This window comes from Lissotriton helveticus, chromosome 12 (assembly GCF_964261635.1).
Source record: "Lissotriton helveticus chromosome 12, aLisHel1.1, whole genome shotgun sequence".
In the NCBI taxonomy this organism is placed as follows: domain Eukaryota; kingdom Metazoa; phylum Chordata; class Amphibia; order Caudata; family Salamandridae; genus Lissotriton; species Lissotriton helveticus.
Window position 1 is genome coordinate 675377081 of NC_136073.1, and position 27769 is coordinate 675404849.

Below are 27769 nucleotides of genomic sequence, written 5' to 3' on the forward strand. Positions count from 1 at the left end.
ATTGTGGAAGAAAACTTTACAGAGTGTCTTCTGCATTATTGCCGTTCTGTGCAGGTTCTCTGACCACTTAACCTGCTTTTCCTTTAATGACTTGAATTTAAGTCCTTTATCAGGCAGCCTGTCGATAATCAGCTTTCTGATGGATAAATCTACCTGTGGATTCCTTTCCTTCTGAATATCCCAATGCACCAGCATTCCATGGAAACTTTTCTTTCCAGCTCTCCACGTCGACGAGGACGTCATCATGACACAACTCCTCATGTGACTCCGCATGACGTCAGTTCAATTTTTCCACTCCTTCAGCGCGCAATGTTTTCTCTGAGGCTCTCTGTGTGTTACGAGTCTTGATATTTTTTTCCAGGCATCGCAATTTTGTTGTAGAGAAGAATGTCTCCTCCAAGGAAAAGTCATTAGAGAAGCACAAGATAAATCAACATCATGGTTCCCGGCATCTGTCTTTGAGAGATGACTCTCCAAAGTCAGTGTCCCCAGTTCTGAAAATTCATGCAGACAAAGGTGAGGTGTCCCCGACTCCATTTCCGAGGGTCGCCCCAGCATGACCCTCTAGCCCAAGGGCTTTAACTCCACCTAGACTCCCTGACCCAGAGCGAGTACCAGATCAAGTTCTTTCTCCGGTTGTGCCGTAGCCTTTGCCTTCCATTCAGAAGCAGGAGTATCTGGCGTTCCTGACAACGGGTTCTGACCCGTCGACTTTTCTGAATGCTGAGTATAGCATTTTCAGTGGAGCGGTGATTACATCTGGTGCACCTGCGGGCCCCATGGGTCTGTTTTCCTACTCCTTGTGGTTTCTGACACAGTATCGGCAAGCTAAATTCTTGCTGTGAATGCCGATGAGTCGAACTAGCTGGCCCCCTTTGGTGCCGAGAAGGGTGATGCCATCGCTGAGGGCAGATGTTCAACAAGAGTCTCCTGTGCCGTTTGAGCCTCTGCCTGCGTCATTTGGATCCATACTGGCGTCGCACTGTTCCACTCCTGTACAGCTGACATCTTCTGAACAGATGCCAAAGCCCCCGGCGCCGGTTCTGCCTTCAGCGACGCTAGTGCTTAAACATAGATCCCAGAGAGAGGCACAAATGCTTCTTGAAGAGGAGCAGTATTTCTATGGAGTGAATCCAGATGAGGAGGAATTTGAGATTGTTTCTTTTGACCTAGAGTTTGATTGCCTGGTGGTAGAAAGTGGCCTGTATACCTCTCCTGAGTGGGAGGAGCTATTCCCAAAAGCATTCCTCCACCTGAAGTGACATCATATCATGCTGTGATAAGGAAGGCAGCTGAGATGCTGGAGTTTCCTCTGCCATCTACTGAACTCAAAAGTATTTTGTTGACAGAGGTATTACATGCAAAGAAAGTGTTCTCTTCTGGCAGTATAGCCTTGCAGTTGGCCAATGCCATCTGCTTGTTGGGACGATACGTCCGTGCCTAAATGGAGTCAGCCAAGGTAGTGGTCCCAAATTTGCCTGACAAAGTTCAAGGACATTTTTCGGTTTTACTGAACAGTAGTTAAGCGACTGCCCGTCAGGTTATTCAGTCAGGTTTAGATATGGCTGATTTGGTTGCGAGGGCAGTTGGGTCTTCAGTTCCCAGAAGGAGACACAATTGATTTATGGGGGCCTGGCCACTTTATTGGATTTGCTGTTTGATGGATCAAGGCTATTTAGTGCCAAGGCAGATTCAGCCTTAGAGGGATTCAAGGCCAGTAAGGGCAAGATCGTTGGGCCTTCAGTCGCAGCCTAAAGATAATAAGCAGTATAAGAGGTTCCGGGGATTTGGCCAGAACTTTTCCTTTCGAGGCAGAGGCCAGTACCAGCAATATCCATCTATAGGGGTCGTGGAGAGGCAAACAGCATGGGGCTGATCATCAACCATCTTCTTCCTCTTCCTCCCTGGCCAATCTCACAGAAAAGTAGCCCTAGTTTCCCCATCTTGGAGCATGCTTTTTGAGTATGAGGACGGTTGGCCTATTTTCTACCTCAATGAAGGTCAGTATCAACGGATCTTTGGTTTTGGTTATTGTGGAGAATGGGTATGTCCCACTTTTCCAGGATTATCGCACACCCTTTCTTCCCCACAGGGCTTTTATTCTGAAGAACATCTTCTGCTCCTTCAACTCTACTACAGAAAAGTGCAGTAGAGTTGGTTCCAGAGCAGGAACCAGTGATGCAAATCCCGGTACTTCCTGATTCTTAAAAAGGACAGTCATTTGTGGCCGCTCCTTGACCTCAGGATTTTGGACTGCTTCATCAAGCAGGTATAGTTAAAGATGCTGACCTTTGCACAGGTGCTTCTTGCGCTAGAGTAGGAAGACTGGATGGGCATTATCTATTTGAATGAAATGTATTTGCACATCCCTATTCTGCAAACGCACAGGAATTATCTCCATTTCATTGTGGTCTCTCAACATTATCAGTTAGCAGTCCTACCATTTGGTCTTACTTCTGCGCCTCGAGTCTTCACAATGGTGATGGCGGTGGTTGCAGTCCATCTCAAGAGGTGGGGAATACCAGTATTCCCTTACCTGGTTGATTGGCTGATGACGGCCAAGACTCCAGATTTGGTGTTGCATCACTTGTAGTTGACAACTGAGTTGTTGTTCAGCCTTGGTTTTTCCATCAATGTGTCCAAATCTCACCTAGAGCCCTCTCAAAGAACCCTATTTGAAGGGACAGTATGGGACACTACAGTGAATCGAGCCTAGCCGCCTCCAATATTACCACAATTTGATATATAAACAATCTAAAAGAAACACGTAGTGATAGATTCCTTACCTTAGAATAACCCCCAGGCGTCAGAATGGATCCGGAAAGTTTTTCGTCAGCAGCACCCCTGTGCGTCGGTAGGCTTTGTCGTGCGGTTCAGCGTGCGTCGTTGGCGCCTGGGTGACTGAGCTACTTAGACACACCTACGTGCGCTGACTTCAGTTCTTTATTTTTCTGCACCAGCAAGCGCAGATCCGGGTAGAACAAGTACCCCCAGTCACTTTTAGACTGAGTTTTTTGATGCCTTTTACCTGATCTTTTCAAGTCGATCGACTCATGGTGTTGTAGGGATGCCTGAGTTCAAGAACTGTGGGAACTGTCACCACATGATGTCGGTGACGGACCCCCACCACTTGTGTCTCTATTACCTGGCGCCACCCCTGCGGCTCTGGCGGAGCCTGCGATGTCGCCCCCAGTCTACCCCCCCTTCCCAGGTGCGGGGGCAACGCCGGCTCAGGTGCAAGAGTTTCTTGCTGCCATGGCCCGACTCTTTGGGTCGTCTGGCCCCGCCAGTGCGCCTGCGGGCCCAACTGGTGGTGGTCCTGCTTTACCATCTCCTGTGGCTCCGCCGTCGCCGGCGGCTCCCGCCCCAACGCCGCAGGCCCCCCAAGGATCCGGGATCGGATCCCGATCAACGCCGGTTGACCTAGTGACACCTCCACCGGCGCCGATCTCCCCGGCACTGCTCCCCATGTCGCCCGCTCCTCGGGACGATGTTGTCCCCAGGTTCAGCCCCGACCCGGACACAGTGCCGGATCGACGCCGATGGGCCCTTTTGTGCCCTATGTCCCTCCTCCTTATTTTGAGCCTGTTCCACAGACTTAGGAGGAAGGGGAGGACTGGGAGGGGTCTGGTGACCCTTTAGCACAGGACTGTGCTTATGATCCGGACAGGGCAGAGGATTTGGGGGAGGCCAGTGGTCTTGACACCTCGCCTGACCTTGCCATGCAGTCTCCTCCTACCATGGCTATGGAGGAGGGAGCCAGTTACGCAGTGGTGTTGCGTAGGGCAGTCGAGGCTCTCCACCTCGAACTCACTGCGGTGGCCGTCAGGACTAATCTCATGACAGAAGTGCTCCAACCGGCGGCTACCTTTTCGGAGCCTTTGCTGCCCTTTAATGAAGCACTATCCGATGTTCTTCTGGGCACCTGGTGCAGGCCCAACACAGGGGCTCCTGGGGATAGGAACGTGGCCCGACACCATCGCCCGGCTCCGGACAACCCCTCTTCCTTATCCAACACCCCACCCCGAAGAGCTTGGTTGCCCAAGCCTCTACGTCCCAGAGCGCGTTTCCTACAGCACCTCCGGATAGGGAATCCAAGAAGCTGGATCAGTTTGGTAAGAAACTGTTTTCATCTGCCAGCTTAGGGCTTCTATCTTGGACCATCATACCCACTCTCTGTGGGACACGGTTGCGCATGGTGCCGCCTAACTGCTCGGAGGAGCCCCAGGTAGTTCTTTCCCAGTTGATTGCTACCGGGAGACACTCAGTTAAGTTCACCATACGTTGTGGGCTAGACACCGCCGACTCACTGGGCAGGTCGATTTCCACGACGGTGGCGCTTCGGCGCCACGCCTGGTTGAAGACAACTCTCATCTCAGGGGGTGTCCGGAACACTCTGATTGACATGCCCTTTGATGGCATTCGCCTTTTTGGCCATAAGGCAGATAGTGCGTTGGAGTACTTCAAGGACTCCCGGGCTACGGCCAAGTCCTTGGGCCTGTCGGCAGCTCGGCCTCCTCCGCCTTCTGCCTTTCGTTCGTTACGTGGCCACGGAAGTGGTTGTTATCCCTACTACTTTATGGTTGCAAAGAAGGACAAGGGCCTCCGTCCTATCTTAGACCTTCGGACCGTCGAACGCTTCCTCCAGAAGGAGAAGTTCAAGATGCTCACACGTGCTCAGGTCTTGTCTGCTCTAGACCCGCAAGACTGGATGGTGGCGTTGGACTTGCAGGACGCTTATTTTCATATTCCCGTCCTGCCTGCCCACAGACGCTACTTGCGATTCACGGTAGGCAACAAGCACTTTCAGTTCACCGTGCTCCCCTTGTACCTTACCAGAGCCCTTCGGGTGTTCACAAAAGTGATGGCGGTGGTCGCAGCTCATCTGCGCAGATCAGGGGTTTCAGTCTTCCTCTATCTCGACGACGGGCTGTTGAAGGCGGTCTCGCTCCAGGCAGTTGTCTCCCACCTCCAGACTACGGCCGACCTCCGGCATTTGCTGGGGTTCTCCATCAACGCGCCGAAGTCGCACTTGATTCCCTAACAGAAGCTCCTTTTCATCGGAGCAGTTCTGGTCTCGGCGCAGTTTCGGGCTTATCCTCCCGAGCAGCGAATCCGGGGCATTCAGTCTATGATTATGATCTTTCAGCCTCTGTCCCAGGTTTCGGTCAGGATGACCCTTCGAATACTGGGTCAGATGGCCTCCTGCATCCTGCTGGTGGATCATGCCAGATGGCATATGCGGGCTCTGCAGTGGGGCCTGAAGTTCCAGTGGGCACAGCATCAGGGCAACCTGTCCGATCACGTCCAGATCTCGGAGGGCACTGCACGGCAATTGCAGTGGTGGCTCACGAATGACGATTGGGTCAATGGCAGATTCCTCTCCCTTCCCCAACCGGAACATACAGTTCTGACGGGCGCGTCCCTTCTGGGATTGGGAGGCCACATGGGGGATGTGGAGATCAGAGGCCTCTGGTCTCCGGTGGAGTCCAAGCTCCACGTCAACCTTCTGCAGCTTCAGGCGATCCGAGTTGCACTCAAGGCATTACTTCCTTCGGTCACGGGGAGAGTAGTGCAGGTGTTCACCAACACACCACCGCCATGTGGTACTGCAACAAAGAGAGCGGGGTGGGGTCGGGACCCTTTGGCAAGAGGCTCTGTGCCTCTGGGCTTGGCAGGTTCTCTGAACACCAGGGCGGACGAACTCAGCCGTCGGTGCATGATGGATCAGGAATGGCGTCTTCACTCAGAGGCGGTGCAAGGTCTCTTTCAACAGTGGGGAGAACCTTGGTTAGATCTATTCGCCACCGAAGAGAACGCGCAATGTCAGCGGTTCTGCGCGTTGGAAATTCCAAGGTGGCACTCGCTTGGCGATGCTTTTCATCGCGAGTGGAGTTGGGGTCTATTGTACCCCTTTCTACCTATACCACTCTACCCAGAGTGCTGAATATCAGGCGCGACCGGGCCCAAGTCATTCACGGCAGGTTAAGGAGGGGTGTTAGGAGTATCTAGTTAGCTCTAAACATGAACATCCTTCACGATTTTAACCCTGGCTGGGGGACCCTTGAATAAAGTTGGATTATAGGATATCCACAAGCCAGTTTTAATCACTCTTTAACTGCACTTTTTCTATCACTGTTGCCAGTCTTTTTGATTTAGCACCAATAAGGACTATTTTTATGTTGTTTGTCTTCCCCTTCCCTATGCTCCATCCTGTGCGTGGCTACGTCAGGGTGTATTGTAAGCAGACCCGATGATGAAGCATGTCACACACATTCGTGTGTGAGTGAGGGTAGTTTTCAACAACACAACTTGTGCCACTGTATGCCGATCACTTGTGTCACCTCTCTACCCCTCTTGGTGTTATTATGTCTAAGCAGGGGGTTTGGGGTAGATGATTTGTTAACTCTCACCCCTTCCATTTTGTGTGAAATAGGATCACAACTGGCGTCTGAACTTGGACGTGGCGCACGGTCTCTTTCAGCAATGGGGCGAGCCTTGGTTAGATCTATTCGCCACCGAATAGAACGCGCAATGTCATCAGTTCTGTGCGTTGTAATTTACAAGGCAGAACTCGCTCGGTGACGCTTTTCGTCGTGAGTGGAGTTGCGGTCTGCTGTACGCCTTTCCGCCTATACCACGTATGCCCAGAGTGCTGAAGAAGATCAGACGCGACCGGGCCCAAGTCATCCTTGTGGCTCCGAACTGGGCTTGAAGAGTATGGTATCCCGAGCTACTCAGTCTGAGCATCGATCCCCCGATTCGTCTGCCTCTTCGGGAGGATCTTCTGTCGCAGCAGCAGGGGACGGTCTTCCACCCGAACCTGTCCAGTCTCCACCTTCTTGCGTGGAGATTGTGCGGCGGCAGTTGATGTCTTTCGACCTGCCTCCTGAAGTCTGTAATGTTATCTTGGCAGCCAGGCGTCCCTCTACTAAGACGGTATACACCTGCAGGTGGAATACGTTTGTGGCATGGTGCACAGCAAAGGCTGTGGATCCCCTTTCTGCCCCTCTTTCAGAGATTCTTCTTTTTCTTCTCTGTGAGAGGGTGAACTTCAGGGGACTGAAACACTCAGGACTACCGCAACCGGAATCCCCTGCGTGTAAAGGACGGAACTATAAGGGCAGAGACAGGCAATACTTGAAGCGAAGAAAAGACACACCCACCTTTCCTGTCTCCCCACAGCAAGGCCCAGAGTTGGAGGTGGGAGGAGCTGACCCCGGAAATGCTATGGCTGGACCTGTAAAAACGGGACAACCACAGGAGGAGGCGTCTTTGACCTGTGGAAGAAAGAAGCTGGAGGAGGAGTCAAACACAGAAGAATAGCGAAGTGTGGAGCGGGACGCCGAGAGCGAGGACCGAGACCCAGAGCCAGACACTGAGAGCAAGGACCGAGGCGCGGAGCAGACCCCGGGAGTGAGGACGCCGACCGAAGAGGCGGAGACCGACGACTACTGGACGGAAGAGTGGTGGCGTCCACCGGAGGAAGCTGAAGAGTGTCCGCAACTCAGGAGAGTTGCGGCGGAACCGGTGAGTGAAGCTGGTTCTGGGGAGAGTGGGTTGGTATTGCTGCGGGAGGTGGGTGGAGAGGGGAACCAGGGATTATTTAAGCAGGGGAGAACAAAGGCATTGTTATGGTAAAGCGCTAGCCGGTCTAGTCAACTCTATCGTGACCCTGACCCCCTCAGTCCTCATGCTAAGCCCTGGCAAACCAACCGTTTACTAGTTATTTACTCTTCGAAAACCCCATTCTTTTGGGCTACATCTTACCCCTGTCACAGTCCATTACCTCCTTAGGCACTACCGGGTGCACTACCGGGTGTAGGTGACGGGTTAACACCTGTGTCACAGTAAACTGACAGGCTCCCTTTCTCTCCTCTTGGCGAGCCTCCGGGTGAAGCTAACACAACGGAGGAGCCAGATCCACAACCCATCTCCATCCAACCCGAAGAAGAAGGACCAGAACAGGCTTCGATACACATCCACCCTGAGAGAGAAAAGACCTACCCAGAGGAAGAGACTTACAACCCTGTTACCAAACTGAAAACTGTGACTACTGACAATAAAGTATCACCTGTTAGACAATATATTCAGCCTCCACGTCTGTATATCCGCCCTGCACTCCCACATTCTCTCTTTGGCCCAGCAGACCTCTGCTCTGGGCACTATCAAGGGCTATCTCTCGGCCATTTCTGCCATTTTAAGGCTTCCAGATCAGCCTTCCCTTTTCAAGTCCCCTGTTGTAAATAGATTCTTGAAAGGCATCATGCACATGTTTCCTCCTGTTTCTTTTGCGATGCCTCAGTGGGACTTGAATCTAGTTCTTACTTTTCTGATGTGTGCTCCTTTTCAGCCACTTCACAATTGCGATATTCGTCACCTCTCTCTAGAGACTGCTTTCCTGGTTGCCATCACCTCTGCCAGAAGGGTGAGTGAGCTCCAGGCTCTTTCTTTCAAGCCTCCTTTTCTCTCTGTCCATTCGGACAAAGTTGTTCTAAGGACTCGTCCTTCTTTTCTGCCAAAGGTTGTCACTGCCTTTCATATCGGGTAGACCATCACTTTGCCCACCTTCTTTCCGTCTCCGCATTCCCCAAAAGAGGAAGAGAGGCTCCACTGTCTGGACCCAAAATGTGCGCTCTCTTTCTATCTGGACCTCACACAACAGTTCCGGGTGGATGACCAGCTCTTTATTGGCTACGTGGGCCCCAAGAAAGGACGGGCTGTGCACAAGCGGACCATCTTTCGGTGGGTCTTTCTGTGCATAAAGGCTTGTTACTCCTTGGGTAAAAAGGAGCTTCCCGTGGGGTTGCGCGCCCACTCTACCAGGGCGATGGCAGCCACTACTGCTCTGGAACGGGGAGTTCCCTTGCATGACATCTGTCAGGCAGCTACGTGGGCCTCGCTGCACACGTTTACAAAGCGCTGCTGCCAGGACAGCCAAGTCCAGAGAGACGGCTTCTTTGGCCGTTTTGTTCTCCAGGACTTTCTGGTGTGATCTTGGTTCGCAGACCCACCACCGGGGTTGGTATTGCTGGGGTATCTATTCTAAGGTAAGGAATCTATCACTACGTGTTTCTTTCAGATGCACAAGTTACTTACCTTCGGCAACTATATATCTGTAAGAAATAGTAGTAGTGATAGATTCCTTACTGCTCCACCCATCCTCCCCGTTCTGCGAACCGATTTCTAGGGTTCAAGTTCAAGTTCAGAATCTTTATTCAAATTTTTATCAAATTCATAAAAGCAGTATAAATATACAATCCCAATAAAATAACCATGATTCCAAATACATTTAAAACATCACGCATTACTAAAATTACTAATTATTTTAGCAGCAATAATACAGAAATTTACTAAGGGTACGCCATTGTTTTACGTACATAGGTAGTGACTCTCAAAAAAGTGCTAGTGCGGAATATCAATTCATCATTGTTCAAAGTTAGCAGCATCAAATAAGACTGTTCCAAAGAGAGTGGTCTATGCTTCTTAAAATATGGAACTAGAAACCATTTAATGTATTTTAGATAAAATGTACAAAAGAAGAAAACATTTAAATCCTTTTGTAAACTCATACCATCACATGGACACAATTTATCTTCAGATCTTATTGATGAATAACCTAATGGGAAACATAATAAAAATCTAACAGTGCCTGCCCTTAGTCGGAACAGAAGTGATCTTTCCCAGTTTGTCATTGGCAATGTAAGATACAATGGAATTGGTTGTATATATAGATCTTTATTCACATAAGCCTGGATAGTTGATTTAGTTAGCTCCCTCGCCAGTCTATCTTTGCTGTAAAGTGCATACAGTGCAGACTTTATTTCATTTTTGTCCTTAGGCTCAATCTTATAGGGGTCAAAGAAAAGATGACCTTTACCCACACTGCTCAATTTATTAAGAACTCCAGAGAGCCAGGGGATTGTCATCCCTTTCTCACAATTAAGACAATCTCTTATGATTTCATGGGTTAGGGAGGCCAATTCATTTCTCCAAATAGCCAGCCAGAACATGGCCGGTCTCGATGCTATGAAATCCGATATGTAGTACAGATTCAATTCGCAATGACAAATATACTCTGAGGTAGAAATGGGGGCTCTAAGGATTTTCCTACAGAAACGATTTTCCTCGGTCTGAATACTAGATGTTTTACTCAGACCCCATATCTCAGCCACATATGGTGCTACTGGGACGCACTGTAGTTTAAAAAAAATTAAATTGCTTTTGTTGCACCTACTTTCTTAGGCCGTGGAAGGCTAAGAATAGAGTTAATGGATTTTGAGAACTTGCTCGTGGCGTGGACCAAATGTCCACTCCACGAGCCGTTCGCAGCAAAAACCATTCCTAAATAGGGGAAAGTATTAGTGGAATAGAGTCTGTCTGATCCCACCGAAATGACACTAAGTTGTTTTTTCCCCGGGCCGCAAGACATGATATAAGATTTCTTTTAATTTACTTTAAGATCTAGGTTATCCATATATTGTGCAAAACTTTTGACCAAGCTACGTAGAGCGTTTGGTGTAAGGCCCATAAGCACCGCATCATCTGCGTAAAGCAGAGTCAGTAGTAGTCCCCCCCCCCTTATTTTTGGGACATCGGTAGTTGCCTGTTTTAAAGATTTGTTTAGTCCATTAATATAAATAATAAACAACAGGGGTGCTAAAACGCACCCCTGCCTGACTCCTCTTTCTACTTTTATGTGCCCTGATATTTCCCCTCCATCCTGATCCTTACTTGTGCTTTTGTGTCGGTATGCAGGTAGGCCAAAAAGTGTACAAGGGGCTCTTCTAGGCCATAATCTAAAAGGATAGACCACAGTTTAGACCTATTTACTAGGTCGAATGCGGACGATAAGTCCATAAATGCCAAGTAGATTGGTGACGACCTAGCAATAGTATATTTACTAATTACTAAATTTAAGTTCAGGCATTGCTCTGTCGTCCCAACCCCACTTCTGAAACCCATTTGGCAAGGGTCTAAAACCAAAGTATTATCTAAAAGTGAAATGGGTCTATAGTTTACTGGATCTGTTCTCTCCCCTTTCTTGTATATCGGCACTATTATGCTGGTAGACCAAGTGTCTGGCATTGGCACTAATGGTAAACTATTAAAAACATTTTTTAAAATAGGTGCCCAAAGTTCAGGTTTCCATTTAATGATGTCTATCGGAAGGCCATCTGGCCCAGGGGCTTTATTTGATAGCCGCGATCACCTCACCTAAACTAATCTCTAAGGGGCACAATTGGCCTGGTATATAGTTACTACTAACATTTGGTGGGGTTGCATATACTTTAGAAAAATTATCTTCCCACTGGTTACACGAGATGGTACAGCTTATTGCGGACAATTGAGTTCCCATGTTACGCTTTTTTTTTTTTTACTGCGGACCAAAAAACCGTTCCATTCTTCCCTGCTGCTGAATCCGATAGCTCCTCCCAACGCTCTGACAGAATAATTACCTTGCGTTCCCTTATTGTGGATTTATACTTCTTTCTCTCTTCCCTAACCTCCATTTGGCATCTAGGTTTTTCATTCAGTGCCTTACGTAAAGCCCTATTGGCAACTGAACAGTTACTGTCAAACCACTTGGGGTCCATATCTTTTCTATGGTTAGGGACAGTTAAGAGTGTCTTTATAACTGTATACAGATTGGTAAAGTCTGTGATTACTCTTAAGTTATTCCCATCTGTTGTGTGCATGAATCGATCAGATGTTGGTGCTTATTTATGACCTGCGCGATTATGCTTCCACAGTCAACCCCCCTCCATTTCAGTCTTAAATTGTTTGTAGCGGGGGTTATATCTCTGGCCCCAAGTGTACGGGCAAACGCTGGGGAAGACCCCAGTCTAATATTCGCCACTAGTGCATTGTGATCCCCAAAGGCAGTCTCTAATACCTTAGCCATTGTAAGGCAATCAATGAGCTCGGGTGACATAAAAATATAATCTATAGTTGTCGAATAGTCTCTGCCTCTGAATGTCGGGACATAATTAATTGTGGGGGTAGGACTTACATCCATAATATTAGTTAGGATATGCTCGCGAATGAAGAAATCCAGTTCCAAGCCCCTTTTTGCTGCTCGATCAATTTGAGTGTTTCCCATATTTAAATCGGGATTTGGAATCTTAGCATTAAAATCCCCAGCTAGGATTATCCTTTTATCCATACTTTTACCTGGTGTCTCAATAACGTCAGACAGAAATTTAAAAAGTTCTATCAAAGTTTTGTTTGGGATTGAGTAAAAATCATTATTATAGAAATTAATCTCATAGAAAGGGACCTTTCTTTTGTATTCAATAATCTGGATATTAGGACTTTTAGTTGGTATTTTCTTGATGCTGCCACCTGCAGTTATCCTAATACCAGTTAGTAACCCACCCATAGGCCGACCGAAATCAGGTTTAGTTGCAGTTATACTATGGCAATAAAAGCCATCTATATGGAGATCTGTAGTGGCCCATGTCTCCTGGAACATTATTATGTCTTTATCAGACAGTATCTTTAACCAATCCGGGTCCGATAATCTTGGTTCCAACCCAGCAACGTTCCAACTAAGGATCTCAAGGTCAGTCTTAGTTGTTATATTTAGGCAAGCCTTTCCAAAACTCTCATTAGTGGTCCCCTCGTTTAAAACTCTTTGTTTGGGTAGAGCGCTGACCTTACCAACCCCAGTGCTTTCAATCGCTATAGTCTCCTTACTTTTTATCCGTGTGACTGATGGGCACTCCATTATGGACGCTACTACTGCATTTACTTCCCTATCGTCTGGGACAAGCATCGAATGACTATTAGGCATCTGATTGCCTCTTCTATGGAATTTTCTAGACCCCTCCCAATCTCTATAGGGCCCGATGGTTACTGTCTGTCAGTCGACCATCTCCAGACAGCTGTACCTGTTGGCGGTAGGAATCCATTTAAAGTTTTCCATGAATGCTCCGTCTCTGCCCGGGTTCCCTCCCCAGTCTCCTCCCCAATCCCCTTGGCCCATTCTACTCCAATTCCTGTCATGACCTGGCCTCGCACGACTCCTAAGGGGATAAAAGGAGAGTCGTTTGGTTTCAATACGTTCATAACGCCCTTGCGTTCTCCAAGAACATATGTAATCTGCCGTACATGGGTCCTCAAAATTAATTATGACAGTCACCCTGGGTAGTTTTCCGCTCTTCTCCCACCCAGGGAACTCTGCGCACCATTAAGATCCTACCTGAACAATTAAGGGGTAGGGGTCGGTTGGAGTTTAGCCAGTGTTGGACTTTGTTCCTTAGTGACCAACTGGATTCATCTATATGGTCTGCCACCTCTGGGACCCCTGTCATAACTACTACTAGTGGACTTGCTTCTGGAGGCAAATTAACTATGGGTCTACGCTCTTTTACTCCCCTCTTCAAATCCCTTTTGGTGAGTGTTGGACAGGCTTTAGGTGGGCTATCATTGTGCCTGATAGGCACAGCAGAGTTTGCTGATTTAACTGCTGTTTTATTAACTTGAGCTGCTGGGGTCTTTGGTTTGGTATTTGTATTTGCTACTTGTGCAGTCGTTTTCATAGGTAATAGGTCTGCCTGTTTGGTGTTACTAGGTTTTGTCCCCCCAGCCGTTATTGCCCCATGATTAGGTGTGTCTATGGGTGCATTTTTGGAGAGGGCGCTAAGTCCGGCCAGTTGTTTTTCTATATGTAGGAGTCTAGTCTCTATTGGGGACAGATAGATAATAAAAAGCTCCCCAATTTTTGCTAACAATTTACTATTTTCATCGCAGTGGTGACATGTCCCCCCCCCGCGTACCCAAACCCTCTACACTTTCTGTATCCAGAGCTTCGTTTGTCACATCTGGGTGTGGTTTCCCATTACCATTCCTTGCGGGGTGATCTAGCCCTTTCACATACTTTTTCTTTGGCACATGTTTCTCCTTAACCTTAGCCATTGGCTCCTTTGCCCGTTGCTTTTGTTTCTGTATAGCACCCTCCCTCCTACCCCTTGACTGCCTGTTGCTTGTATCATCTGGCGTAAGGTTAATAACTAAATCTGGGGACTTTTCTAAGGCCAAACTTAATTGTGAATCAGACAGAACCTGCGACGCTGACAGGTCAACTATTTTTGGCATGCTATGTACTTCTGCCTCGACATCTACCAGAGAGCCTACATCCTGAGCTTGTGCTGGGGTTCTAGCTAATGCGAGAGGTCCCAAAGATGAGCGTCTAGCCAGAGCTAGGTCTTGAGAGACTCTACGCTCCAGAAGAATAATGCCTTGATCAATAGCTTCATTTGCCCTGGTAATAAAGTTGTCCAAAGGACCTATAATCTGTGCTCCACCCGCAGCCTTTTTGCTTCTACTGCCCCTCGTAGACATAGTGTACAATAATGAAAGTATATACTTGACAGATGGTAACTTGTATAATACAGTTCAATATGTAAGCATACGTACAGATTGTCTATGGGCGGAAGTAGAAAAGAATAGATAAATAAATTAATAAAGAGAGTGGGCCCGGTCCAGTCTCGCACGGTCTTTAACGGGCTTAAACGGGCCCACCCTTGGCCCGGGCTTAGCCCGCGTGCAGTCTGTGTGCTGGGCAGCATGGGATTTGTAGTCCCCACCTCCACTCTGCGGCCGCGATGGCTGCTGCGGCGGTGGGAGGGGGAACGAAGAGCACCAGGGACCCCACCGGGAAAGCACAAGGAGCGTCCTGCACCAAGGAACAGGTAGGGAGCAAAGCAACAAATGTCCCCGCAACTTTTCAATGTTCGCCCGCTCTGCCGGGGCTGACCTGGGGTTAAATGCGCCTCCGGGCGGGGAAGTATCGTTGGCGGATTTCTAGGGTTAAGGGCATCCCTTTCAGGGCCCTAGTTTCATGGCACCATTGGTCAGTTTTTTGCATGGTTCTGCGTTCCTGGCACGGAAAGTCATATACAGAACTGACGTCAGCGCACAGAGGCGCGTCTAAGTAGCTCCGGCGACGACATCCCGGCGCCAACAATGCACGCGGAGCCGCACGACGACACCTACTGACGCACAGGGGTACTGCTGACGAAAAACCTTCCAGATCCAGTCTGACGCCTGGGGGTAATTCTAAGGTAAGGAATCTATCACTACTAATGTTTCTTACAGATATGTCGTTACCGAAGATAAGGAACTTGTGCAACAGGGAGGAGTAGGGTCTAATCTTCTCAGCAGAGAAGCTCTGCGACTCTTGTCCTGGGCTCACAACCATCAAATTTGCATTGTGGCAAATCACTTGACCAGAGTTCTGAACGTGTGTTCGGACTGTCTCACTCAGCATTTTTTAGCGAATCACAAATGACGTCTCAGTTTGGAAGTGGTACAACACATTTTCTGGCTATGGGGGACCCCTCTGATAGACCTATTTGCTACTCACGAGAACACACACTGCCCGTTATTCTACAGCCTTCAGTATCCATTGCAGAGAGTACTGGGGGGTGCATTTCAATTGGACTGGGCTCCCAGCTGTATTAAGCGTTTTCCCCATACCCTTGATTCCTCGCGTACTGAGGAAGATTCTTCAAGTCATATTAATAGCCCACGGATTGGCCACAAAGGGTGTGATTGACGGGCCTTCTTTACCTCTCATTGTGCCCTCCACTCTGTCTCCCTAACAGGGCAGACCTCCTCCCACAATTTCAGGGGCAGGTTTTACACCCCCACCTCTAAGGCCTTCACCTACATACCTGGAGATTGAACAGGCCAACCTGAGTTCTTTTTCTTTTCTTCCTGATGTGGTGGATGTTATATTATCAGCCAGAAGACACTCCACCAACTCCGTTTATGCTGATAGATGGGCAAAATTTGTGAAGTGGTGTGAAGAAAAGAGCATGAGCCTTTAAAATTCCATTAGTCTGACATTTGAGGTTTTGCGCTTTATCTGGCGCAGCAAGGTTTTGCAGTTGCAACAGTTAAGGGATTGGCTCTCCTTTGCTTACCTGACCAACCTTCCCTTTTAAGTCCCCTACAGTATTAAGGTTTCATATGGGGCCTACTAACAAGTTCCCTCCCACTCCATTCGTTGTGCCTCAGGGGACCTTTATTTGATGCTCACATTACTTACGGGTGCTTCTTTGAGCCCTTATCTAGTTGTCCTTTAAGGTTGCTTGCTTTTAAAACAATATGTTCGAGGCATATGAGCTGCAGATCGTATACTGTGCATTAGATCGCCATCTGGTATTGGGCTCGGATGATTGCAGGTTGTTGTCTTCTTGGAAGAAGTATTTGTAGTCACGAAATAGGTGACTCCTCCCTTGGACAATACTGCGCATGGTCATCGACTCCATCCTCAGATTGTTTTTTTCCGCCACTAGGTTCGGATGAAAGTTTTCCGCTCCGGCTAGAAAAGACTTTTCAGCAACTTTGAAGCGCAAAGACTTTAGACCAACATCATCGACATCGAATAAACTAATTTCGACATCAACCACATTCCGGTGTGTCGTCGCGGGCCGTTGGGCCTATCGGCGCCGTACGGCCTACGCTTCATGGACAGAACTCCATTCAAGAGATGCCCGGTATGTCGAGCAAAGTTCCCTCATAGCAACCGCTGTCTATCACCGGAACACGACGAGTCGACCTGCACAGCTTGTGCATCCTTCCGATCGAAGAAGACCATTCGGGATCGGAGGGCGCGTTGACACGAGATGAGGAGATCAGCACCAGCACCGGAGGCCATCTTTGAGAAGGAGATCGTCGAAGAAGACGTCTCCGAGGACGAGGATCCACTCGAAGATATCTCCGAAGACGAGGCTCCACTGGTTGCCGAAGAAGACTCGCCTGATCTCCAGATTATATCGGGGGCAGAGGACTCAGACGACTCGATTCCATCTCGACAACCCATGAGTACTCTTGCCCCTGCACCACAGACACTGCCCAAACCAAAGGCAACGGTCAGCACTCCGCCCATGGGGCTCAGTCGAGACCGAAAAACCCCCTCCGATGCCCCGCCTTCGGGCTCGGCTCCGAGGAAAACGTCTAAGCCTTCCGGTGCCTCGGCACCGACAAAACCACATGTGCCGATTCCACCTCCTCCATTGGCACCGAAGCACACACATCCTTCGGCACCGAAGGATCCTTCGACACCGAAGCCAAAACGCCCTTGGGTGCCCAAATTAAGAGCCTTCGGCACCTGAACCAAAACATGCATCGGTGCCGAAGACTGTACTGGATCCGAAAAGAGCTTCCACTCCAAAGCCTTCCGGTTCCAAAAATAAGGATGGAACGCCAGAGTCCGACGCTGCAAAGCCAACGAGACCTGTCTCCACTCCAACCTCGGTACCAAAGACTCCTACCAAGCCGAAAACACCTTCGGCACCGAAAAAATTTGCCTCAGAACTCAATAAAGCCTTCTACAGCAAAACACTCAAAACAACCCCTATCGGCACCGAAAAAATTGACGCCGAAGAAAGTGGTAGAGGAAGAAGAACTGTTTAGACCAGATCCTAAACAAAGGAAAGTCCATATCAATCCAAAGACTGGACATGTGGAAGCTATTCCTTACAAGAACAGGCCAGCAGAAACACCACTTCCACCTGTGGTTTCTGCAAAAAAAAGGACTGTGCTACTTCTCCAATGCACTCTTACTCTCCTTCACCTTCTTCCTCTCCTATCCCTCCTTACATTGAACCTACAGTTTCTCCTGTTCAATCTCCTGCATCATCACACCACACTGACGAGGAGTATGATATAGGTGGGGGGAATGACATACCAGAGACACAAGAATACCCTTTAGATGAAGATGTCAGTCCAGAATATACTAAGGAGGACAACATATATGGATTCACACCACACAATGTGCCAGATATTCCTGATCCTCAATCCTACCCAACAAAACCTTCCCCTCCAGAGGATAGTATTGGGTTTAATCATCTATTAAATAGAGCAGCCCTTTACCACGGGGTTTCAATGCACTCTGATGCCATAGATGAGGATTTTTTACTGGACACATTTGAGCAGTCACAAAGGTCTACGCAAATACTACCCATGATCAAAGGAGTCATTAAACATGCCCCAGAAATATTTAAAGACCCTGTACGCTGTAGGGTACTAAATCCAAGAATAGAAAAAAAGTATAGACCAGCACCATCTTATCCAGTCTATACTAAGGGACATCTGCCACTAGACTCTTTAGTAGTGTCTAATGCACGAAAAAGAGCCAGTTCCCAGACTTCTGGTGACACGCCCCCACCTGACAAGGAATCCAAAGTTATTGATGCGTCAGGGAAAAGGATTGCTGCTCAAGCAACGAACATATGGCGCATAGCAAACACACAAGTCCTGCTCTCACGCTATGACAGGGCGCACTACGACCAATTAGAAAAATTAATGGAGCACCTCCCAGATCAATACAAAGATCAGGCAACAGAGCTCATACAAGAAGGCAAATTAATATCTAATGCCTCAATTAAATGTGCACTAGACATAGCTGACACAGCATCCAGAGCAGTCAATACTAGTGTTATACTCAGGCGTCATGCGTGGTTACGCATTTCAGGGTTTAAGACGGAGGTTCAGACTACCATCTTGAACCAGCTCTTCAATCAAAACCAGTTGTTCGGGCCGGAAGTCGACAACACACTAGAAAAGATGAAAAAAGACACGGACACAGCTAAGTCTATTGGTGCATTACAATCCACACAGACTAGAAGTTCTTTTCGCCGCTCCTTTTATAGAGGAGGCTCTAAGCCAACCGGTGCAGATACAACGTCATCTTTTAAAACAAACACACAGATCTCCTCTAACAAAGGCTACTTCAGAGGAGGATACAGGGGCAATAATAACAAGGGAAGAGGTAGAGGTAATAACAACAACCGCTCCTCTTCCACTCCCAAACAATGACTTCCCTCTGTTTCCCCTACAGCATTCCACTCCTGTGGGGGGCAGACTATCACAGTTCCTACCTGTCTGGAATTCCATCACAACAGACAGGTGGGTAAGACAAATTATCCAACATGGCTACTGCCTAGAACTCACAGCGACCCCACCCAACCATACCACCCAGGCAGCGTCCTATGTCCACAGACCATATCACTCTGCTTCAACAGGAAGTCTAGCACTTCTACAAAAGGATGCTATTCAAGTAGTTCCTTTAGAGGAACAAGGAACAGGAGTGTACGCCCTGTACTTCCTAATTCCCAAGAAGGACGGGACACTACGACCGATTCTCGACCTCAGACCCCTAAACCATTACATACAATCTGATCATTTTCACATGATCACTCTGCAACAAGTACTCCCACTACTACAACAAGGGGATTTCCTTTCAACACTAGACCTAAAGGACACCTACTTTCATATTCCTATACATCCTGCTCACAGGAAGTATCTAAGGTTCGTCATACAAGGACAACACTATCAATTCAAAGTCCTTCCATTCAGGTTCACAACAGCACCATGAGTGTTCACAAAGTGCTTAGCAGTAGTAGCGGCACATCTCAGAAGACAACAGATACATGTCTTCCCTTACCTCGACGATTGGCTCATAAAAGCAAAATCGTTCAGCCAATGTGTACAACACACAAAGCAAACAATTCAAACACTGCACGAATTAGGGTTTGCCATAAACTACACCAAGTCGCACCTAGAGCCTTCGCACGTTCATCAGTATCTAGGAGCTTCCATAAACACATCTACAGCTCTAGCGTATCCCAGTCCAGCCAGGATACATAGCATTCAGACCTTAGTCTCCATTTTTAAACACCAACAAACTCTTCAAGCCAAAGTGTTCATGAGACTAATAGGCATGATGGCATCTTGCATCTTCATAGTTCCACACGCAAGACTGCAAATGCGCCCATTACAAGAATGTCTAGCACAACAGTGGAATCAGGCTCAAGGTCAGCTCACAGACCTGGTGTTGGTGGACAGCCGTACATATCACTCTCTGCAATGATGGAACACCAAAAACTGGACAAAGGGACGGCCGTTCCTAGAACCTGTTCCACAGATAATGCTCACAACAGACGCATCCCTCACAGGATGGGGAGCCCATCTCTTACACTATACCACACAAGGACAATGGAACAACCAAAAAAAAACTGTTCCATATCAACCATCTAGAGCTGCTAGCAATTTTCCTAGCACTCAAAACTTTTCAACTGCAAATACAAAACAAAGCTGTCTTAATCCGGACAGACAATATGACAGCCAAGTATTATGTACAAAAACAGGGGGGGGGGGGGGACACACTCTGCAACTGTCCCAGCTCGCACAGAACATTTGGAGATGGGCCATTCCTCAAAACATACACCTGACGGTAGAACAACTTCCAGGAATTCACAATCAGATAGCAGATCTGTTGAGTCGACAGTCACAACAGATTCACGAGTGGGAGATACATCCACAAGTTCTTCAGCCATTCTTCCAAAGGTGGGGGCACCCACAGATAGATCTGTTTGCCACCCACGAGAACACAAAATTCCCAACCTTCGCTGCCAGGTTTCCACACCCACGGTCGGAGGGGAATGCAATATGGATGAACTGGTCAGGCAGATTTGCGTACGCTTTTCCGGCTCTCCCACGTATTCCACTAGTAGTGCGCAAACTCAGACAACAGTCTCTCAAGCTAATACTTGTAGCTCGCACATGGGCACGCCAGCCCTGGTTCACCACACTGCTAGAGCTCTCACTGATTCCACATCAAAAATTATAGCTCACACCCTCCCTGTTGACACTGAACCATGGAGAAATAAGACACCCAGAACCAAGCCAACTGAATTTGGCGATCTGGCTCCTGAAGTCTTAGAGTTTGGTTACTTAAACCTACCACCAGACTGTATAAACATAATTAAAGAAGCTAGAAAACCCACTACCAGAGCGTGTTATGCCGCTAAGTGGAAAAGGTTTGCAATATATTGCAACAACGATAACATTGACTCACTGGATGCCTCCATCCAAAATATCATTGGCTACCTTCTACACCTTCAAAGGTCCAATTTAGCTTACTCTTCCATACGCCTGCATCTGGCAGCAATTGCAGCCTATTTACAGAATAGACAAAATCTATCTCTCTTCAGAGTACCTGCAATAAAAGCATTTATGGAAGGATTAAAACGAATAATCCCACCTAGGTTGCCACTTGCTCCAGTGTGGAACCTAAACGTGGACCTTTCAAGACTTATGGGACCCCCTTTCGAACCTTTACACAAGTGTGAATTGCAATTCCTAACATGGAAAACTGCTTTCCTTGTTGCCATCACCTCTCTCAGAAGAGTTAGTGAAATACAAGCATTCACAATACAAGAACCATTTTTTCAAATACATCCTAACAAGGTGGTACTTAGGCCTAATCCAAAATGCCTGCCAAAGTTTTTCACTCCTTTTCACCTTAACCAATCAGTAGAGCTACCTGCGTTTTTTCAAAACCGAGACTCTGTGGCAGAAAGGGCTTTACACACCTTAGATGTTAGAAGAGCCCTGTTATACTACAAAGATATGACTAAGGCCTTTAGAAAGACAAAACAATCATTTGTATCTTTCTCTCCCCCACACAAAGGCAACCCCATCTCTAAGGGGGGAATTGCCAGGTGGATTGTAAAGTGTATACAAATATGCTATCAAAAAGCTAAACGTACACTAACCGTTCCTCCTAAAGCACACTCCACTCGCAAACTAGGAGCCTCTATGGCTTTCTTAGGAAATATACCACTAGAGGACATATGCAAGGCAGCACCATGGTCTACAATACACACCTTCACTAAACACTATTGTGTTGATGTGCAGGCCAAGCAGCAAGCTGCAGTAGGCCAAGCTGTCCTTAGAACACTATTTCAGAATACTGCAACGGATGCAAGCGACCACCGCTAGGGGAGACACTGCTGCACAATCGATGCACAGTATACGATCTGCAGCTCATATGCCTCGAACGGAAAATGCTACTTACCAGTATGCATCTGTTCTTGGCGTGTAGAGCTGCAGAGTCGTATACGCCCTCCCGCCTCCGCGGGGCTTGTATCTGTTCCAGTTATCATCTTACTTAGATGCACACGCATGGACATCCTTTCTCTTACTTCTACTAACTCCATCATTTCCCATCATGGCGAAAAACAATCTGAGGATGGAGTCGATGACCATGCGCAGTATTGTCCAAGGGAGGAGTCGCCTATCTCGTGACTACAAAGACTTCTTCCAAGAAGACAACAACCTGCAATCATCCGAGCCCAACACCAGGTGGCGATCTAATGCTAAGTGTACAACTCTACATGCCAAGAACATATGCATACTGGTAAGTAGCATTTTTCTTCTGGTCGCCATAACTTCGGCTAGATTGGTTAGTGAATTGCAGGCATTCATTGTGGACCCCCCCTTCTCCACTTTCAAGAAGTTCAGTTGGTACTGAGAACCAGGGCTGCTTGCCTGCCAAATGTGGTTACTCTCTCCCATTTGGGCCTGTCTATCACCCCTCCTACTTTCTATTCTTCTCCACCTCCATCTAAAGAGGAGGAAAGGCTTTATCATTTGGCCCTTTTGGCATAGGCAGAAAGGCACCCACCTCTGATTGCGTGACTGCTTGGGGATCCTGTTGAAAAGATGAGGAGTCCACAGGTAGATGTATCTATCAGAAGAACAAGTTACTTAGCTTAGGTAACGCTTTTTCCGGGTGGATAGAATATCGATATGTGGATTCCTCACTGACCCAACCGCCTCCCCGTTGTTTTTTTGTGTATGCTACCAACGAGACTATCTGTATATTGCATATTTTGTTAATATTATTGTGTGTGTGTGTGTGTGTGTGTGTGTGTGTGTGTGTATGGATATATATATATATATGTGTGTGTGTATATACAAACCCTCCTATATATATATATGGTTTGAGACCTATCGTGCTTTCACATGGGTACTGTCGGTTTCACCTGTTCGCCTCGAAGCCTGGAACAAAATGGGTGGAAATGAACGTCGACTAGGGCTTCTTATGGCTCCGATGATGTCACATGGTGCCGCATATGGAGCTGTGGCATTATGACGTCGTTGTCAAAGTGGAGAGCTGGAAAGAAATGTTTCTGTGGAATGATGACTCATTGGGCATTTCTAAAGGTGAAGAATCCACAGGTAGATATTATATCCACCAGAAAAATTACCGAAGGTAAGTAACTTGTTCTTCAGCAGAAAAACATGGCCAAGTTGGTGAGCTTCATGTAAAATTGATCAAGATTTCATGCAGTGCAGGCACTCATGATATCCATTACTTAGCTTCCTCGGCTAGGGGGTTCACACTGTACTGTTGAGGCTTTTTTCTGTCTAAGCTGCTTCATGTCACGGTCATAGTTTATACTACATCGTTATTAGGTTTAATTTTCTGCATATTTGCCAAATGCATTTTTTTTTTATATGCGTTCTGAGTTTTCAGTTCTTGTGCTTTTCTCCACATCAACTTAGCTTGTCAGTGAGGATTATTGCTGACGTTTTGGAGAGGCATCTAGACAAATCCATTTCTTTTTCATTTCTACTAGATGCTCTGCACAACTTTGGATGATAATGGAAAGTGCAGAAAGCGCTAAGAAAGCTTACACAGCTTTTGGTTTTTCATGCCCCTCTGTAATCACTCATTCTGCAGACTTCGTTTATTTCACCCAATTCACAGTCTTAAGTTAATTGGCTTATAACTATTGTGCGGAAAGGTAACCATTATTTGCTGTATTACACCGGAACATTCTTAGACAGTGTCTTCTATATTATCACATTTCTCTGCAGATTCTTCCCCTGTTGCCCATTCACCATCTATAAAAACTAGCCGTCCTTCAGGCATTATATCCAGTCAAGAAAGTAAAAACATTTCCACCAAAGAAAGGAGTCTGACTGCAGCAAGCACACTCAGGAGAGTTGAAAAGAGTAAAAGTCCAGTGCAGAGCAGTGGATGGACAGATGATGTGGAAGACCCGATACAAAATGATGTAGGATCATTTAATGAAGGTAAAGAGTTAATTTTCAGTTGTTTGTCCTTACATTTGCTTTCTATTCGATTGCTTTGTTACTTCAAGTCTGAGTAAAACCTCACATTCTAAGCAACCATTTCGCAGGTCTGACTAGGAACAATTGCCTTGGTTTGAATCCTGAGGTAACTACAAGAGCACCTCCAATGCTTAACATTATTATTTCTTAATGTGCTTTTTACCAGTGCAAGAAGCCAAGTGCCCCTAATACATACCATCATGCTTACAGGCTGATGTGGAGGAAAAAAAGTTTCATTTGTTCGAAAAGAGGTATTTTGTCAAAACTTATTTAACTGTGTTTTCAGAATGGTAAGTAGTATTGTCAGTGAACTTGTATGTTCGAGGCATATGAGCTGCAGATTACACACTATGCATAGATGGCCACCTAGTGTTGGGCCCAGATGTTTGCATATTGTTTTGTTGTAGAAAAGTCTTTGGAAGTCACGGGATAGGGGACTCCTCCTTTGGATGATACTGCGCATGGGCATCGGCTCCATCCCCAGATTGTTTTTTTTCCGCCACCGGGCTCGGATGTGTTTCCAGCACTCCGTGTTGGAACAGATTTCCTTCAGCGCGCAATCCTCACCAACTTACAGAACTTAAGTTTCAAACGCTTTTCCAGTCAATGCTACCCTTCAACACCGAAAACTTCGATTCCGGTCGTCGTCGATGGCCTTCGGGCCCAACTAAGCCTCGACTCCAGCTTATTGGGAGGACGCCATTTAAAAAGTGTCCTCAATGTTGGTCGAAGTTTCCCCACACCGACCTTCATGAAGTGTGTAACCTGTGCCTCTCCCCGGAGCACGTGGCCAAAGACTGTTCCGCTTGTGCCTTTTTCCGCTCCAAGAAGACTATCCGGGGCCGAAGAGCGAGGCGAACAATGGCTCAATCTTCTGCTTCCATTCCGGATGACATCTTCGATGAAGGCGTCAACGTTCCAGAACAACACGACATCGATAGCAATTCCAAAGCAGAAGACTCCGAAGTCGACGACATCACTCCAGCACAGTGAGTCGTAAGGAAGACAGTCGACCCCGACCCTTCCTCGACACACCCAAAGAAGGCCCCGGTCACACCCTCGGGCTCGGGTGCACACCGACACACTGCTTCTACTGCCCCACCTTCGGGCCCGGCTAAGAAGCTAATCAAGCCTTCAGGCGACTCGGGCTCGAGTCGGCCTTCACACGGTGCCGGCGCACACTTACCGGCACCGAAAAAGAAAACTTCACCGGCCACGCCGGCATCAAAACCATCGGCGCGGAAACAAACCACTACTCCTTCGGCACCGAAAGCCAGGTCGGAACCAAGCAAGCCTGCTTCGCATTCGAAAAAACCACCTGACCGAAAAAAGCTTCGGAGCCGAAAAAGACTCCTGCTTCTCCGGTTAAAGACATTGCCAAAAAATCAAAGCAAATCGCTTCGGTGCCAAAACCTTCTTCTGCACCAAAAGATCGGCCTCCTGCAGGGGACTTACTTCATCCAGACCCTGCTCAAAAGACTCTAGCTAAAGATCCAATCACTGGACAGCTGATTTTGGCCTCAAAAAAGCAACCACTGGACACACCAGCTCCAGCTCCGCATTCAAAGAAGAAGGACGTGACTACCTCCCCCTTAAGACTGCCTTCCCCTTCTCTTTCACCTGTACCATCACCACATCCACCCAAATCACAACATTCCCCAGCATCCTCCATCATACCATACGATGACAACAGGGATGATAGCTCTGATGACATGGGGGGGTAACATGCCTCATCCAGCTACTCCGACAGGATCACCTGACCCATGGGATGATTATAATACCCCAGATGTCCCAAATATCCCTCAGGATGCCATATACCCCTCAAGGCCTTCCCCTCCAGAAGACACTATGGGTTTCAATCAATTAATTCACAGGGCTGCGCATTATCATGGGGTAGACATTGTGAGAAGTTGGCCTGGTATATGATGTTCACTATTCTAGTGAGCACCTTGCACCAGTCCAAACAACCCTTATGGTGATGGTTGTAAAGTCAACCTTATAGACCAGCTATCCTAGTGGTAGCATGGACAAAAGCTGTCTTAGGCTTAACTCAAGAGGGCATGTGAAGCCAGCTGTTTTCACCAAAAAAGGGGGGGCTGAACTGTTCCTACAAGGAGTGGGAAGTTAAAGGGAGGACTAAGCAAGGACTAAGCAAAGACTGGCGTGACCAGAGGTGTAAATATAACACCTGTGGGCATCCCTTTTGTTGGATGTATTTGCCTCACACACCCCGAAGGATGTCATGCTTCATCATCGGCGGTTGCTCCTCGTCGGGGGGGGGCGGTGCAATCCCCGACGGGCACACCTCATAGAGGGGCACTTTGGCGGAGATCTTTTGTATCCAACTGCCCTATGGTGAAGTGTGGGTGTGTGGGCGGGAAGGCAAATGAGCCTGAGGTGGTAGTTAAAATGCAGCAAGGGGTGCCGGAAACTATTTTATTCTGGTGGTCCCCCTACTACAGTTAAAATCGTGAAAACAAGCTCGCTCAGTGTCACCTCGTTACGTAGAGTGACCCATGTCGAGCTAAGAAAAACAACAAGTGGTCAACATGTTTCTCGCAAATGGAACAATATCCTGCGATTCATCAGGACCTTAAAAAGTGAAAACTATAAAGTAAAGAAACTCAAAAACATGCCAGTGTCATGTATGTGGTGTGGGAGAGTGGATTCCTTCTTGTAATCAGACACTTCGCTGCAATTGTGTCTTATCCGGAGAAATTGTCCGAATGGTAGATTAGAGCGTAAGGCCTTAGGATGATGACTCTGAAAATGGAGTAGACTATTCCGGTCTGTGGGTTTCCTGTACATAGTGGTCTTGAGGGACCCTCCTTCCAGTTTGATGGTAAGGTCAAGAAAGGCAATTTCTCTCTGGGAAGAGGATATGGTGAAATGCAAGAATGGGTTTAAAGTATTAACCCATTCGAAGAACTCGTCATGGGCTGTCAGTGGACCCGTCCAGAGTATCTCTCTTTGCAATACATCTACCTTTTAGCTAAATCTGAAGGCTCAACCCCGATGTACTGACCCGCCGACCACTCATGTGGTACTTAGCCCTTAACCCTTAGGTGAGTCCGGCGCTTATTATTATTATTATTATTTCATTATCCTGTGTGACACCTAGGTTTGACAGACCACTCTGAGTTCTAGACGCTGTCACTCACACAATCAATGTTCATTATGCCACTCTGAGCCATTATGGTGTTTTTGTAGTTGCTTGCTGTTTTTACAATTTGTTTTTAAACCTGTACCTTCCCACTGATATAGTTTTAGAGTGTGTGTGCACCTCACACTGCACGCTGAAACCACTTGGCATGGAGAGGTAGTGACTATTCCCCACACTGCCCCAAGCATGCCTTACTATGTTCACATTCTGGCGCTGACAATCCATGCTGCTATAATGAGAAATGTACTACTAATGTGTATCTCCTTTCTTTCTCATGATCCAGGCATAGGACTTTCCATCGAGGTAAAATATACCCACACCACATACATGACACTGGCATGTTTTTGAGTTTCTTTACTTTATAGTTTTCACTTTTTAAGGTCCTGATGAATCGCAGGATATTGTTCCATTTGCGAGAAACATGTTGACCACTTGTTGTTTTTCTTAGCTCGACATGGGTCACTCTACCTAACGAGGTGACACTGAGCGAGCTTGTTTTCACGATTTTAACTGTAGTAGGGGGACCACCAGAATAAAATAGTTTCCGGCACCCCTTGCTGCATTTTAACTACCACCTCAGGCTCATTTGCCTTCCCGCCCACACACCCACACTTCACCATAGGGCAGTTAGATACAAAAGATCTCCCCCAAAGTGCCCCTCTATGA

At 47.4% G+C, this 27769-nt stretch overlaps 1 protein-coding gene across 7 annotated transcripts in view; it reads left to right on the forward strand.

Annotated features, from left to right (window-relative positions):
* Nucleotides 1–27769, forward strand: part of CENPT (centromere protein T) — a 1192572-nt gene that overhangs the window by 879101 nt on the left and 285702 nt on the right. For 6 of the 7 annotated variants that reach the window (XR_013603874.1, XM_078671348.1, XM_078671349.1 and 3 more), the window contains exon 15: nt 23683–23901. The exons of the other annotated variant lie outside the window; for it this stretch is intronic. Coding sequence is in view for 5 of the 6 variants with exons in the window: in XM_078671348.1 (XP_078527474.1) it covers nt 23683–23901 (219 nt within the window). In the remaining variant the exon portion in view is untranslated. The remainder of the gene's footprint in view (nt 1–23682; nt 23902–27769) is intronic. 7 annotated transcript variants of the gene reach the window in all.